Raw genomic sequence first — 13,938 nt, forward strand, 5'->3', positions numbered from 1 at the left:
AGATCATGAAACAGTTCTTGAATTATGCAGAGGATAATTTCACAATCCAGAAAACAGAGAATTCAAGCAGAGAAAAAGCCGTGTAAGACCTTCTTACTGCCAGTTGGGGAGGAATTCACTACGATGTCAGAATTACAGGAAAGTTTGGTGCTAGTGGCAGTGGTCTGCTGGATTGTTACCAGTGCCATAAGGAACAGATTTAAATGATGGTCACAATTACAGTTACATACTCCACAAAGTAACCCACATTATAGCAAAATTGGCCATATTTAATTAGAGGGACACTGTGACAAAAGTGTCCAGCTAACTAGACAAAAGTAAAAGCTCCAAATGTCTCAGTGAAAACTACTGTAAACCATGTTAACACATGAGTAATAGATTTCAGTACAAAAAAGGGAGTTAGGAAAAGGGAGTTAGGAAACAATGAGCAGAGGCAGCAATGGAAAAATTGGCGATATGGTGGAGGGCACTCCACCACTCCAAAGAATGTATAAATTAAAACATAACAGACCCTAATTCCCCTTGAAAAAGGAATACTGTGCCATTCCCCATAAGTTAGCTGTAGTAGCTGGCTGGTAGGGGATCACAAGTGAGTCCCACCATGCTGCACTGGACTATAATTGGGTTAAAAGGCTGTCACCTCTGAAATGAGAGCTCAAGTGATATCTGTCAACCTTTGGAATCAGGAGTTACTCTGGATTCAGGAGTTACTTATTAGCTGCTGCAGAAGTCAAGCACACAGAACAACCAATCATCGAAAACACAGACACTGAAAACACTTGTCAAGGCAAATGAGTAGTTTTGGCTTTTTTCCCTCAGCCAGCTGAGAGCCACACTGAATACCTAAGTAGAAATGTCAAGGAAAACATATTGTAACTTTTTCTGAAGGAAAAGACAAGATAAAGAGGACGTGAAATGGGAGACATGAAGAAAAATAAGAATTGATCAAAGCAAATAAAATAATAAAAAACCCCTGCAATAACTTGGAAGTAAATGGAATGGATGTAATAGTTAAAAGTCTGATATTTTTGTTTCCTTTGCATTATTAAGTTTCATCTTCCTTCAAGTCCCCAGTTATATAAATCAGCTGTGTATTCACAACTCACATAAACCAGCCATGAATGCATATAACAGTGTCGAGGCCCTAGGAAAACGGAAACAACAGAAAATAGAAATGCCTCAAAGGAGGGGAGGAGCAGGAGAATCTCAGAGACTATGTTACATATATCACACAACCAGTGTACACAACACACTCTGCCAAACCTGGGGAAGCATACACTTAGTGTCAGCCTGAATTATGGGATGGGCTTTCTTGGACTTTTTTCTTGGACCCATGTTTAGAAAACAACGATAAACCATATATTGCCTTAAAAATGGTTTTCCAACAGGAAAATATTAGAACTGATCCCGAAACGTTCAAGGCTTTCTGATTGCAACATCATGAAATTGAAAGCCATCCCCAACAAAAATAGAACTCATTTTTGATGAAAACAGCACTGCTTGGTGAAGACTGTTGTTATGAAAAAAGGTTACACTTGTAATTCAATGTTTGTTATAAGCTGGACTCAAGTCAGTTCTAAAATTTTCCTAATAAGAAATGCTTTTGTATTCTCAGCTTGGTAAGAATTATCCTTTTGTGCTTTTCAAAGCCATGTCTTAAGCATCCTTCCTTCCCATTTGAAATATTTCTAAAACAAGACATATTTTTCTGCAAGTTGGTGCAAGACAGATTTGCCCACCGTAGCATCCATTCAAATTTTCTGTAACAAATACGCCTTACATCAGGGCTTCAATGTGTGCATAAAAGTAGAAAAAAATCCCTCTGACTTAATTTTAACTGTATCTTTTGAATAACATGCTCAGCAAACAATCCCAAACACTTTGCCAAAGGTGCTTCAAGTCAGGGAATAAAGATGAACAGATTTCTTCCCTGGATGAAAGAGGCTTTATCAGGTTTGTTTTAGTCTAGAAGACCTATATCTTTGCTTTATAGATGGCTTTTGTGGGAATTTCCAATTAGCTACTAGCTGAGATTTGCTAAGTTTTCATTAACTGCCAAGTGGCAAAAGACAGATCAAGTGGTTGGTCTATGTTCCATTTGACACCAGTCACGCCTGCTGCTTTCCAGAGAGCAACCAAGTGCATCTTTTAGAGTGTGTTTTGATTTTGGGCATAAGATGGCAATGCATAATAATCACACTTAGAGTAAAAGCTGGATAATAAACTTCTACAGTGTGGCAATATTTTAAAGGAAGAGCTCTCAGCTCTCAAATACCACATGCAGGTGTGGTATCTCAGTGGGAAGCAATTTAGGGATGAATGAATAATTCTGTCCTCTTGTTTACCAAGACTATACCCATTACATTGGCCATTAAAAAATGGGGGGGGAAGAAAACAAGACAAATCCACCTCATTTTTTTGCCTCCCTGGGAAGCGCTCGTAGACTATCTTTTAGCTGTAACCGCTTTATACTCTTAAGTTGACTGTGGCTGGAATTGGTGTCCCTTAGCCACTCGATTAGTTAGATAAATTCTGCACGCCTGCGTCTGGGATCCATGGTAATGGAGTTACGTTGCTATGCTATGAAATGGGCGGAAGGGTTCAGCACTTCAACGAGGGGATGATTTCCAGGGCTACTGAGTCTTGGTAGTGTAGACAAGAAGGAATGCTTGGAGGAACGAACAAAAGCAGTTGCTGGAATGGTGACAGGAGATCACTCAGGTCGGTGGGTACAGGCAGGGTACTGATGTCCCAGGAAAGCTTCCCTGGGAGGGATGTAAGAACCATATGAAAGATGGCTTAAAAGTGGTGTTGTGGTGAAAGAATATCTTGGTTCTGGTCCTATCATCCTGAGGAGAGCCTGCATGGCAACATTGTGTGTTACAGGTATTTGTGTGGAGGACTGCATTAACCCCTTATCACACATGCAGGACCTTCTAATCAGGGCTACAAGAAGAGAAAGCTAAACAAAACCAGGGTGGGCTGCTACAAATGATCTCTAACTATCTGATAGATACAACTATTATCTCTGGCCTTCTTTCTTTTTCCTCCTGGCATAATAAGCTAAGGTCTCCTCATACCTGTTGTTTTAGCAAATGCAGAAGACTTCTCCCGCCTTCATGCCCTGGGGCACTGGAGGGGAGCTGAGAAGTCTGTACCAGTATTTCCCTGGGCCCTCTGGCGTTATCAGGAATCAAGTGGACTGCTGCTGCCTGCTGCTACCTCAAGGATGGAAAACAAGTTCAAGAAGAAATAAATAATAAAAAGAGACAGGTAAAGTATCTTAGCTTTTGTATGCTAGAGGGTGTTTTCTATTCTCTTTGGGTCTTGACGTGCCAGCTGAGATACCCAAGAGACAGAATAAATTTAAAGGCCCAGAGCTGAGACAGGTTTTTGTTCTTGACCAGAATCCAACCTTAAGTGAAAGGAGCAATGTAACACATCAGGAAGGATATGTAAGAACTGTATATCTATTTATCTTATATGCTACCTTATTACAATTGTAATTTTGAAATGTTTGTTTTAAGCAGCTTTCTCCATGTTAGATTTAATATTCCCACCAGTACCAAATAGGTCCTGCTCCGTTAAACATGGTTAAATACATACGAAGACAAATCAAAGCCTAGAAGACCTTTCAACCTAAGGCCAGTAATATCAAAGGAAAAGCATGTATAATGACAAAAGCCTCCTTATCCTCTACCCAGGTGCCTTGCAGCCTCTCCATCATTAACTGACTGACTTCTGCTGTCACAGCACAGATGGTCCTTGAAGAGATTAGTTTTTCCTCTGCAAATAATTTTATTGTGCACTTCTATCATAACTTTCTTTGGAAGAACCCAAGTACCTCACAAATATTCATGAACTTAGTCTCCCAGTACCCACAGTCTGTACAGTTAGAAAACAAACTGTATCAAACTACTATAATACCTATTTCCTTGCATTTCCACATCAACTATTCTTCCCCTGGATGATACACTGCTGCTCGCTGCAGTTCCAACTCCTGAGCCAGGAAACAGCAAGGGATTTGGAGGACTGGAAGGGTGGTGGGGAATACAAAAACCCCTAGGAAGCTTCAAAGGCTATCCTCTGGGCTTCCCGATAGACGGACAATGAAGAGGAGGCCGTCTTTGAAGATGGGCCAAAAGAAGCCAGAATGCAACTTCTTTAAGAGGTCATCGTTCTGCAAAGGCATGTAGTTTCACTGTGTTCTGGTGCTGGGGAAGCCAAAGTACAGACTTCTAAAAGGTGCTAGACAGTTTCAAAGGCAGGCAGCTGCCTGTACAAATTTTAGAAAAATAGGCACCCTCAGTCCAAGTCCTAGAATATACATTAAAAACTGAGATGCAGTTACCTTAATGTGACTTTTCTGAAAAGAATTTGGGGTTACATCTTATTTGACCCCAGCATTCTCAGTAATTACTCAGTCTAGGATGAGTTTTATATGTTTACCTAAGCTATCTGAATTATAAGATTTTATCAATTTATCTTTGGTAATAATTTCAGGAAGAGAAAAAAAGTAGGGTCAAGGCCTACTGAATTGAAACAAGTAAAAACAACCAAAAAAATCAACAATAAAAGCAGCCGTGTATGCAAGACAAGTGAAAAATAAAATTTTATTTATAAAAAAAGCAAGTAAGTTGAATGCACAGGTCTTGGCTAAAGGAAGACTAAAACGAATAGGACATGAGTATGAAAAGGTAATAAATTGAAACTCAATGGTGTACAAAGATATATATTTAACGATAAGCAGTAACATAAAATTAGCCAATGGAAAATATAAGACTTAAACAGGGGAAAAAAGTTTAACGGTCACAATCTACAAGGCTACAGAATGGTATTCTAAAGGAAGCTCTGAAAATTTTACCTTTGTCATTAAAACCCGGGCTGACCGAGATCTTGACATATTCTTTGTGAAACAATTCTTTATTGAGGAGAAAGCCAATTAAAAAAAAAAAAGTTATACTGTCAATTTTAGATCTCAGACCTGCTTGAAGGTCTTTAGCATAACATCTTTCATTCAAGCTTGCAGTTTAGGACAAAATAAGGCTAACACTGTGTGATAACACAACAAAAATATCACAAAATTGACAGGGAAAAGAAGCTGTTCAGGGAAAAAAAACACAGTAAAAGCAAATGATGCCAAAAATGCTCTTCAATTTTTTTGATATGATGTTTTTTGAGGTATATTTTCATACTTATATTTGAGTTACGATTTATTGACTTAGCATACAAATTTAAATTGGAACTTGCATTTTTAATATCATCTTATTTGTCCCCAACTGAACAACACTCATTCTAAAGACCAGAAAATCAGTACCTTTAGGCATACACATACATCCATGCTTCCTCATGGATGCACAGCAGATAACAAACAAAAAAACGTATGAAAGTAGCTGGAATCTTTTGCATCATCAGAACAGCAAGAGCATTCCTCCAGACAGAACCATGCTGAAATAATTCATCTACATTTAGGAGAAAAGGTAGAACTAGCTCATTTAGACCTCACATGGGGTATAACTTTGCCCACCATGTAAAAAAGCTGAAACCAAAGATGCATCAAAGTGACAGCCTCAAGCTCTCTCCCTGCTCCTCTGTGTCAGCTCTACCAGTAATGAGCATAAGCACTAGTATCACTGGGTTTTGTTCCTTCTTAGCAAAGCTCCTATCCAGATTTATAAATGTGACTCTGATGGCAGTACTAGCCATTAGAACTCTTACATCAAGAGGCTGATACACACTTAAGGCTTAGGTTGATTATCTATCTTTGAAAGAATCTTTCTCAATATTAATAAAATTGGCCCACTCCCAGGAGAAAAGTACTAATGCCTACCACAGACAACACACATCCAGCCTTGATTCTGCCCTATAGGGGATCTAATAGAAGATGCACAGGAGCGGGAAGAACTGAATGTTCCGAATGGCTTCAAAGATAACAGCAAAAAGCAAGTACATACAGAAAAGTACAGTAAAGTGGTTTTGCTTGTATAAATCCCTCTGGAACTGTGTATAAGTTTTGTCTGTGGCATTCTTCTATCAGTGATAATCACAAAGGCTGAGAAGAATAGGGGTAGAGTGTGCCAAGCTACTTCGGTCCCACCTTCCTCTAAGGTTGGTAAGAAAATGCCTGCATGCCTTCAGCTTGCAGTTTTCCAAGTTGGTTCAGAATTCATGCTGCTTTATGACCGATTCTACCATTATGAGTGATTTACTGGCAACAAAACTTAAAAACTCCAAATGACCCTCCAGGACTTATGCAAAATCTCCACGGCCCAGGCTGCCTTTCACCATGACACTTTCCTGCTACAGCAGTGACTCTAAAATGCTGTTTTTTCTAGCACTTTGGAGAAGGAATCATTCCAGAAGCTTCCCATTTTTAGGGTGCTCTCCAAGAAGATGCATGACTCTTGACATGTAAAAGTGATGCTGTTTTTATTAGGACAGTCAATGAAACATCAGCAACATACAAACGAGAAAGAAGATGGCATGTCTGAAGGATGTGCCTATCTCAGAGATTTAAAAGGAAGCCAATTAGAGGCCGACATCATACACTTACTCAACATTATTCCCAAATGAAGTTACTAATCCCAAGACACGACTGGTTAAAGCAGCACTGCAGCCTTTACTTAACAGCTTGAATCCCACCACCTTAGGGAGAAAATGACTACTCTAGCAGCAGCCAGTCTTGCTGACCTTAGGAGCTGCAGAACATACCTGCAGCTTTCTGTGGGGAGCTGAGGGGAAGAAAGGTGTCCCAAAACACCTCTGTAGAGAGGAAATGGCTGCAAACCAAGTCTCTCTGATAGTCCATATATTCTACTGCATAACCGGGGCTGGCATGCAGCTGGATTCCAGGGCAACCCAGCAACGTGACCTCTGTGGCACCTGCTAGTTTGCTTCCTCTGACAGCAGGGATTCAGATTCACTGGCAGAACCTGGAGCAGAACAGCCTTGCTTCTGCTCTTAAGACACAGCACCACTGCTGGAGCTCGAACACTGAACTACTGGAAAGATACAAGCAGCTCAAGAGCCACTGGATGCACATAAGCTTGGCCACGCTTCCCACCACTAGCAGGATCCACACTGAGAAATACTCAAGAGTAAAAGATGTTGCTTCCAAAGAAACCCAGCTGCTGTATCTTGGTCTGCACCAATTGCAAAGATTCCTGCCCAGCTCTCACAAAGTCCTTGAGATTGGAGATTCCATAATGGCCTTGAATGATGAACTGGGCTGAAAAGAAGTGGCCCTGACTTCATCCCAGTGCCTGAGAAGGGATGGCACGGGTCGCAGATGCAGCGCCCACAGGAAAGCCAAAATAAGCTGCTTGCAGGCATAAGAATGCATACCAATCTGTAATGGAAATACAGTTATATCCCTCCCTCTTCCTAGAGACTAAATGCTAATCTTTCATTAGTCTTAAAAAAAAAAAAAAAAAAAGCCCAAACCAGCTCTTGCCTAACAAGACAGAAATCCTGCCTGGAAAAGCAAGATGAATCAAACCAGGACACTGGCAATTTTATCTTGAGAAAAGGAAGGAGCACAGTGGCTTCATACCTTCTAGTGCAGTGGTGGGAGCACATCAGCTGGATCATGGGGAAAAAAAAATAAATCAGTCAGATGGGAAACCGAGCAATCTCCTGGACAGATTATATTAAGAAATGGCTCTGGAGTTACTGCTCCACGGTTACAGGAGCAGAAACAGCTGAGACTCAATTTTTTTTTTTTTCGGGGGGGGGAACCCAAAGCACCAAACAACTGAGAACAGAGACCTTTTTCATTAATTGGTTGGAAACACTCCACAATTATATGGTTTATAGGAAACAAATCTGGAGTGCCTTAGTGTGGATCAAAGAAACATTAGTGTTAATGTCTGCCTGGACGTAGGGGAAAAGGTCACAGCTAGGGCTAGCCGGTTTTTTTCCTTTTTTTTTTTTTCTTTTTTTTCTCTCTCCCTGAAAGCATCGAGTAAAAGGCTAGACCACGTCTCTGGGAATTCACCATCAAAATGGTACCGAACACTTTTCCCCATCCTAAGCCCCGTGGAGATGACAGACGACGCCAAGCACCGCCTGCCAGCGGCCGCTGTAGCCGTGGCCACCGAGCCCCCCCCCGGCACCAGGGCCGGCGCGTTCCGGACTGCCCTCGGGCTCCCCAGCCGCCCCCCCGCCGAAGGGCTGCGGCGGCCCTCAGCGGCGCACAGCGCCCCCCGAAGGGCGTCCTCCGCCCGGGTGAGGGGGACGGACCCGTGGGGGCAGGAGGGGACGGACCCGCGGCCCGGGGGCCTTCCCGCAGCCTCAAGGCGAGCCGCGGCGCCCGCCCCCTCCCCCCATGACTCACCCGCCGGCCCGCCCGCGGCCAGCGGGGACAAACCGCCAGCGCCGGAGTCGCCGCCCCAGCCACCGCGGGGAAGCCTGCGGCGGCCCGCGCTCCCGCGGGGCCTCCCCCGCTGCCCTCCCCGAGCGGCCGGGTTACCCCCCACTGCCGCCCCAAGACAGGCGGGCTGGGGCAGGGCGCTACCCCCGCAGGACGCCTCACCCCAGCGCCCTGGAAACAGCCCAGCAAGGGCGGCAGCGGGGTCGGCCCGCCTGAGGAGCGGCGCCCCCCGCCCTGCCCCGCGCCCCCCGGCCGCCCGCCGCCACTGCGCCTGCGCGGCTGCCGCGCTCCGCCGCCCGCTCCGCCGCCCGCTCCCCCCACCGCCCATCTCCCTCAGCGGCTCCCGCTGCCCCCCTCCCCCCTCCTCGGGAATTTGAATATGCTAATGAGGCGGTTGCTAGAGCCCTATGGTGGGGCCGGGAGGCGGTCACGTGGGGCGGGGACGTGTCCTTCAGGGGCGGGCCCCGACCTGCCCAGGCTGCCTTAAAAGCGGGCGGCGAGCGAGGAAGCGCCTCAGTCAGAGAGAGAAAGTGCCGGGGTGGTGGGGCTGCGGCTGCTCCGCCTGAAACTTCTGAGTAACATCAACAGGGGGAGGGGAGGGCGGGCGGCGGTGGAGGAAGGTGGTGGTGGGGGGAAGGTTAGCAGCAGCGCAGCCCTATCCGCCTCTCCCTCATAAACCAGCCTGTGTTGGGCTGAGCAGGCCCCTCACACAAAGGAGGGCAGGGCAGGCAGGGCTGCCCCCCCCTTCCCCCCCGCCTCGGCAGAGGGGCAGCGGGGAGGCGCCCTTCCCCGTGCAGAGCACTCACAGCCACTTACTCCTCTCCTGTCCCCCGTCTTCTTCTCTTCTTCTCCCCCCCTTCCTCCCACCCCGCCCCGCGGTGCTCCCCTCAGCCCCCCGCCCGCTGTCCATGTAGCCGCCCGGCCGCCGGCCCCTCCGCACTATGCCCATCTTACTCTTCCTGATAGACACGTCCGCCTCCATGAACCAGCGCACCCATCTGGGCACCACCTATCTGGACATAGCCAAAGGCGCTGTAGAGACTTTCATGAAGGTACCGGCTCTGCCTTGCGAGAGGAGGCGAGAGAGAGCGAGAGTGACTGCGCGGGGAGGGGAGGGGGAGGCAGGGCGCGGGGGGCTGCCTGGGCCGGGGGCGCGGGGCGAGGGCGGGCGGGAGTGCGTGTGTGTGCGGGCAGGGAGGGGTGGGCAGGGCCGGGCCGTGCCGAGCCGAGCCGGGGGGGCTCCGGCGCCGCCGCCGCCTCTCGGCTCACCCTCTGCTTTGTCCCCCGCGCCGCAGCTCCGAGCCCGGGACCCGGCCAGCAGGGGAGACAGGTACATGCTGGTCACTTTCGAGGAGCCTCCCTACGCTATCAAGGTAACCCCCGCTCCCCACCCCCCCACCCCCGCCGCTCCCCCCCCCCCCCCGGCCTCCTTCCGGCCCTTCCGCGCCGCCGCGGGCCGCTGCCGGCGGCCGCCCCCCCGCCCGCCTCGCCCGGGCTGCCGGCGGGCCGGGGGAGCTCGGCACACACGGGCTCTGGCGGCGGCGGCGGCGGCGCTGACATCAACATGGCCGACATTTTTTCCCTGTGTGGTGTGTGTGAGCAGCAATGAACTGTGGGGGATATTTATTCAAGTTGGAAGAAGTGACAGCAACTCCAAGGAGAGTTCAGCTTGGAAGGGGCGAGCGGGGGAAGGACCGACTTCAGCCCGGAGAGTCCGGACTCGGAAGGGGACGGCACTTCCCTCAGCCCCGCCGCGCGGGGGGGTGGGGGTGGGGGGACGGGACGTACGGGGGGGGGGGGAGGGGGCGGTGGTCCACATGACACAGGACGGTGAACCTGTTGGAGGTCGCTTCGCAGTGCAGCTGGCTTCCATCTGGGAAGGGCTGTGGGAGAGCTACGTAAATAGCTGTAAGGTTTGTGCATCGGTGACTTCACAGAAACTTACCCCGTGGAACAAATCAAAAATCTTCATTTTATACATGAGGAGCTCTGAGGTTTAAGAGAAGGACGTCTTTTCAGGCTTCATGGAACGACACTAAATATCAGTAACTTCAAAGGTGTTTTGTTAGCATTTGTGGTGAGCTGCATGCAGCAAGGAAGGCACTTCGTAGCCTAACAGGAAAGCGGAGCTCATATCTGGAGAATAAGTCTTCTCACATTTTTCTTTTCAGGCTGGCTGGAAGGAAAACCATGCAACGTTTATGAATGAACTGAAAAACCTTCAGGCAGAAGGACTTACGACACTTGGCCAGTCCCTAAGGACAGCTTTTGATTTATTAAACTTAAATAGATTAGTAACTGGCATAGACAACTATGGGCAGGTAGGTTGACTATTAATAGGCAGAAAAATCGTAAACCACAAACTACCTAGAGACACCAATTAGCTAGTTGTCCAAGTGGCATCTTCATGAAATATGCAGTATGGGGTCTTCTTCATAAGTAAGCAATGCTCAGATAGTTTGAAGAAATGCAGTTGATGACTGTAGTTTGGTAGCCAACCTTTTTTTTTTGTAATTTTAGTTACTCCTCAGTTTTTATACTGTGAGGTAGCCTTCAAGTTGACCACCTAATATAAACTGTTTCTTTTTTTGTATCCAGTCTATGTTTCAGAACCTTAGCTGGTGAGCCTGGTGAGGTCATGAAATCTTTGCTTTATCTAATACAGTACTATATAATCAAATAAGTACAGTTGGGAGATGGGCCTTTTTACTAACAACACTGCATGTCCAAAAGTAGGAATGGAGCACAACTCTTTCAAAATGCTTTCTTTCCAATGAGCTTAACACAACTTTTTACTACATACCTGTATTTTTATAAACCTGCCTGTTGTATCAGAGCCTTGAGAAGCTGTGCTTTTCTAATGTCTGTTTTGCAGCTGTCACTTTAAAGCAGGACTTTTTCTTGGGTTGGGCTCAGTAGTATGAGTTGCTAAAAGACAGCAACTCTAGGTTAAAAGTGTGCTTTAGGAAGCGTTATGCAGTTCTTTCTGGCACTGGATCAAACCCTGGATTTGTTTTGCATAAGGGACCTTACTAGTATTGGGCAAAGTATATAGTGTATTTTTCACGTGGGATGTACCAGCTTGAATCTCCCCTTTTTTGTTTGTTGTTCTCATGTAATGTTCCCTCTACTATCTGAGGATTAGTTACTGCTCTTGGTATTTAACATGGGAATGTGGTTGTGAAAATAAGTCCCCTTTCTCCCCCTCCCCTTTCCAGTCTAGGCAGAGGCTATGTGATAACATGCCATGTTTGTTTGGAAAGGAAATTTTAGTCTCTCATATTGCATTTTATGGCTTTGCCACTAGATGAGATCAAGCAAGCCTAAACATTTTTAAAATGCCAGTTTAGTGATGAAACTTATTAAAAAAACCCCAACCAAACAACAAACCCAAAACCTGCTAGTTCCACACACAGGTTTTTTTTTTTGTCTATTACCATCTGCTGTCCTCTTATACATCTGTGTGCTAATCTTCCCCATTTTCTGATGTTTTTGTTTAGTTAAATGAGCTATATGAAGTTTTTTGAAACACCAGAGTAGGCGCACAGATGAAATACTTGCTCTTTCCCATTGCTACTGATAATTATAACATTCTAATTAAACCCATGTCAAATAATTGGTTCTAAGTGAACCAGCAGTGCTCAGCTACTCAATCAAGTGGGTAGTTGAGTTGTCATGACTGTTTTGACTCACTTGTAGTGTTCATTACTTGCAAATAGCTGTTCTTTTTGTCGGTGGAGCAATGACTTTGATCTGTTTTGGTTACAAGTCTGTATCGGGGCTTGAAACCACCCTTGCTTATGCATGTTTTTTGCTCTGTTCCACATGTGGAGCAGGCTGTTGAAGAGGTGTTCACATGTGCAGTCAGGTGACTAAATAGAAATTCTAACTTTTTAGTGTCTGCAAAAATAGAATATATTGCAAGTGACATGTCATCTGTAACTGAAGTCACAGGTTCCCATTTTGGCTCTACTAATTTAGTAGTGGGTTTTCATATATTGGATAAAATTCTGTAGTACTTAACTGGTCCTTCAACACTTGTAGGATGAGATCCAGGGCAGTTAACTTTCTTCACATTCACTTTGGCCTTTGAGCACTATGTCATGTTATCCTGACAACTTCCTGTTGTTCCTGTCTACTACCTAAAATTTGCTCGATAAATGGGTATTTAAATGTACATGGTATGAGAAACTTACACATTCATCAGGGTAATAAAAGTGATCAGAATGCTCAGTTGCATTTGAAGTAGTTTTCACTCAGAACATGAATTGATGATTCACTTTTTTGAAGCAACTACAAATACTAAGACATAAAATAGTAGTTAACTAAAATATAGCAAATGTGTTTGAAGAGTGATTATCTTAGAGCAGGAGAAGAGAATTTTTTAAAAAATGCAACGTTTAGATTATCTTAGGTGTGGTGTTACATGAAGTAATAAATCCAAACTTTTATTAAGGTTTTCTCTGGGAATTTTCTCTGGCTTAACATTTTTTGACTACCATCCTTGTTTTCTGGTGTATTGACAAGCTTCTGAGATATTTGCTAAGTTCCACTTGTTTCACATGTATGAATTGTAAAAGAGATTTTTACTATACAAATGACAAGACGTGATACAAGCTTATGGGATTGTTTGGTTATGTCATCCAACAGCATGGTGTCTTGTCTCCCTGCTGCGTATGAACTGTTTGTTTAAATGGCAGTGACTCACCATACTTGATTTCTTTCAAAGTAGACCAGAGTTCTCCATCAGCTGACTTCCTGAACAAGAGTGATGGCTGAACGGTCATTCAGAAATTGAGGAAAATCTCCTGCTTCATATTTTATTGCAATATTAATGTTTGGATTTTTAATATGAGAATTTATCATATTACTTTTTCAGTAAATACATACTGACTCAGTTGGTCGTGAAGGTTGAGTTACCAAGTATACAGCTGCATTAGCTGATCACAGTATCTCATGTTCAGATCTTAAAGGGACACTGTCAACACATTTAGGTTGTCAAGAACCTGGAAGACTTTTTCATAAGCTGTTTCTGATATTAATGTTACGGTATGGCTTTATAAACTCTTAGTCTTGCCTAGGGTTGTTAGATCCATGTTTTTGTGAAGGTTTTTGTCAGCAACAAAAGATTTTGGAAAGTACATGTATTTTAAGGTGACCATTCCTGTAATTTTTACAGCATCTTCAGATTGATAGTGTGTATTATATTGCTTGAATCCAAGAATAGTTACAGGGTTCCCCCCCCCATAGTATGCTTTGTGCTGATTATGATAGCAGAATGAACCTTCGAATACGGTGTCAACTTTTAGCGTTCATTAAAAATAGTGGTCCTTTTCACCTCTGCATTTTTATGGAAAGCTTAGGAAAAAATAGAGGATTTGGACGTCTTCAGGAAGAAAACAATTTAAACACATTAAGTCAAATCGAAAAAAACATTGTAGTTCATTAACCCAGTTTGTACTTGGCAAATTGACTTATCTTTATCATGTTTTCCCCAGTTCAGCTTCTCCATTGTTTCAGGTAGTCTGAAATACTGAGCCTTTCACTAGCAGATTTTCTGTCGTCTT

General features: G+C 44.8%; 1 protein-coding gene across 4 annotated transcripts in view; it reads left to right on the top strand.

The window, feature by feature from the left end:
• Positions 1-8,874: 8,874 nt before the first annotated feature.
• INTS6 (integrator complex subunit 6) overlaps positions 8,875-13,938 on the top strand; it is a 45,611-nt gene continuing 40,547 nt past the window's right edge. Inside the window, exons 1-4 of one of the 4 annotated variants that reach the window (XM_056327578.1) lie at positions 8,875-8,946; positions 9,263-9,423; positions 9,667-9,744; positions 10,543-10,692. In XM_056327578.1, coding sequence (XP_056183553.1) covers positions 9,313-9,423; positions 9,667-9,744; positions 10,543-10,692 — 339 coding nt within the window. In that variant the 5' untranslated portion in view covers positions 8,875-8,946; positions 9,263-9,312. Of the gene's footprint in view, positions 8,947-8,983; positions 9,424-9,666; positions 9,745-10,542; positions 10,693-13,938 lie in introns of those variants that run through there. The other 3 variants (XM_056327579.1, XM_056327580.1, XM_056327581.1) reach the window with 3 other exon arrangements.

Source organism: Falco biarmicus, chromosome 2 (assembly GCF_023638135.1).
Source record: "Falco biarmicus isolate bFalBia1 chromosome 2, bFalBia1.pri, whole genome shotgun sequence".
Classification (NCBI taxonomy): Eukaryota; Metazoa; Chordata; class Aves; order Falconiformes; family Falconidae; genus Falco; species Falco biarmicus.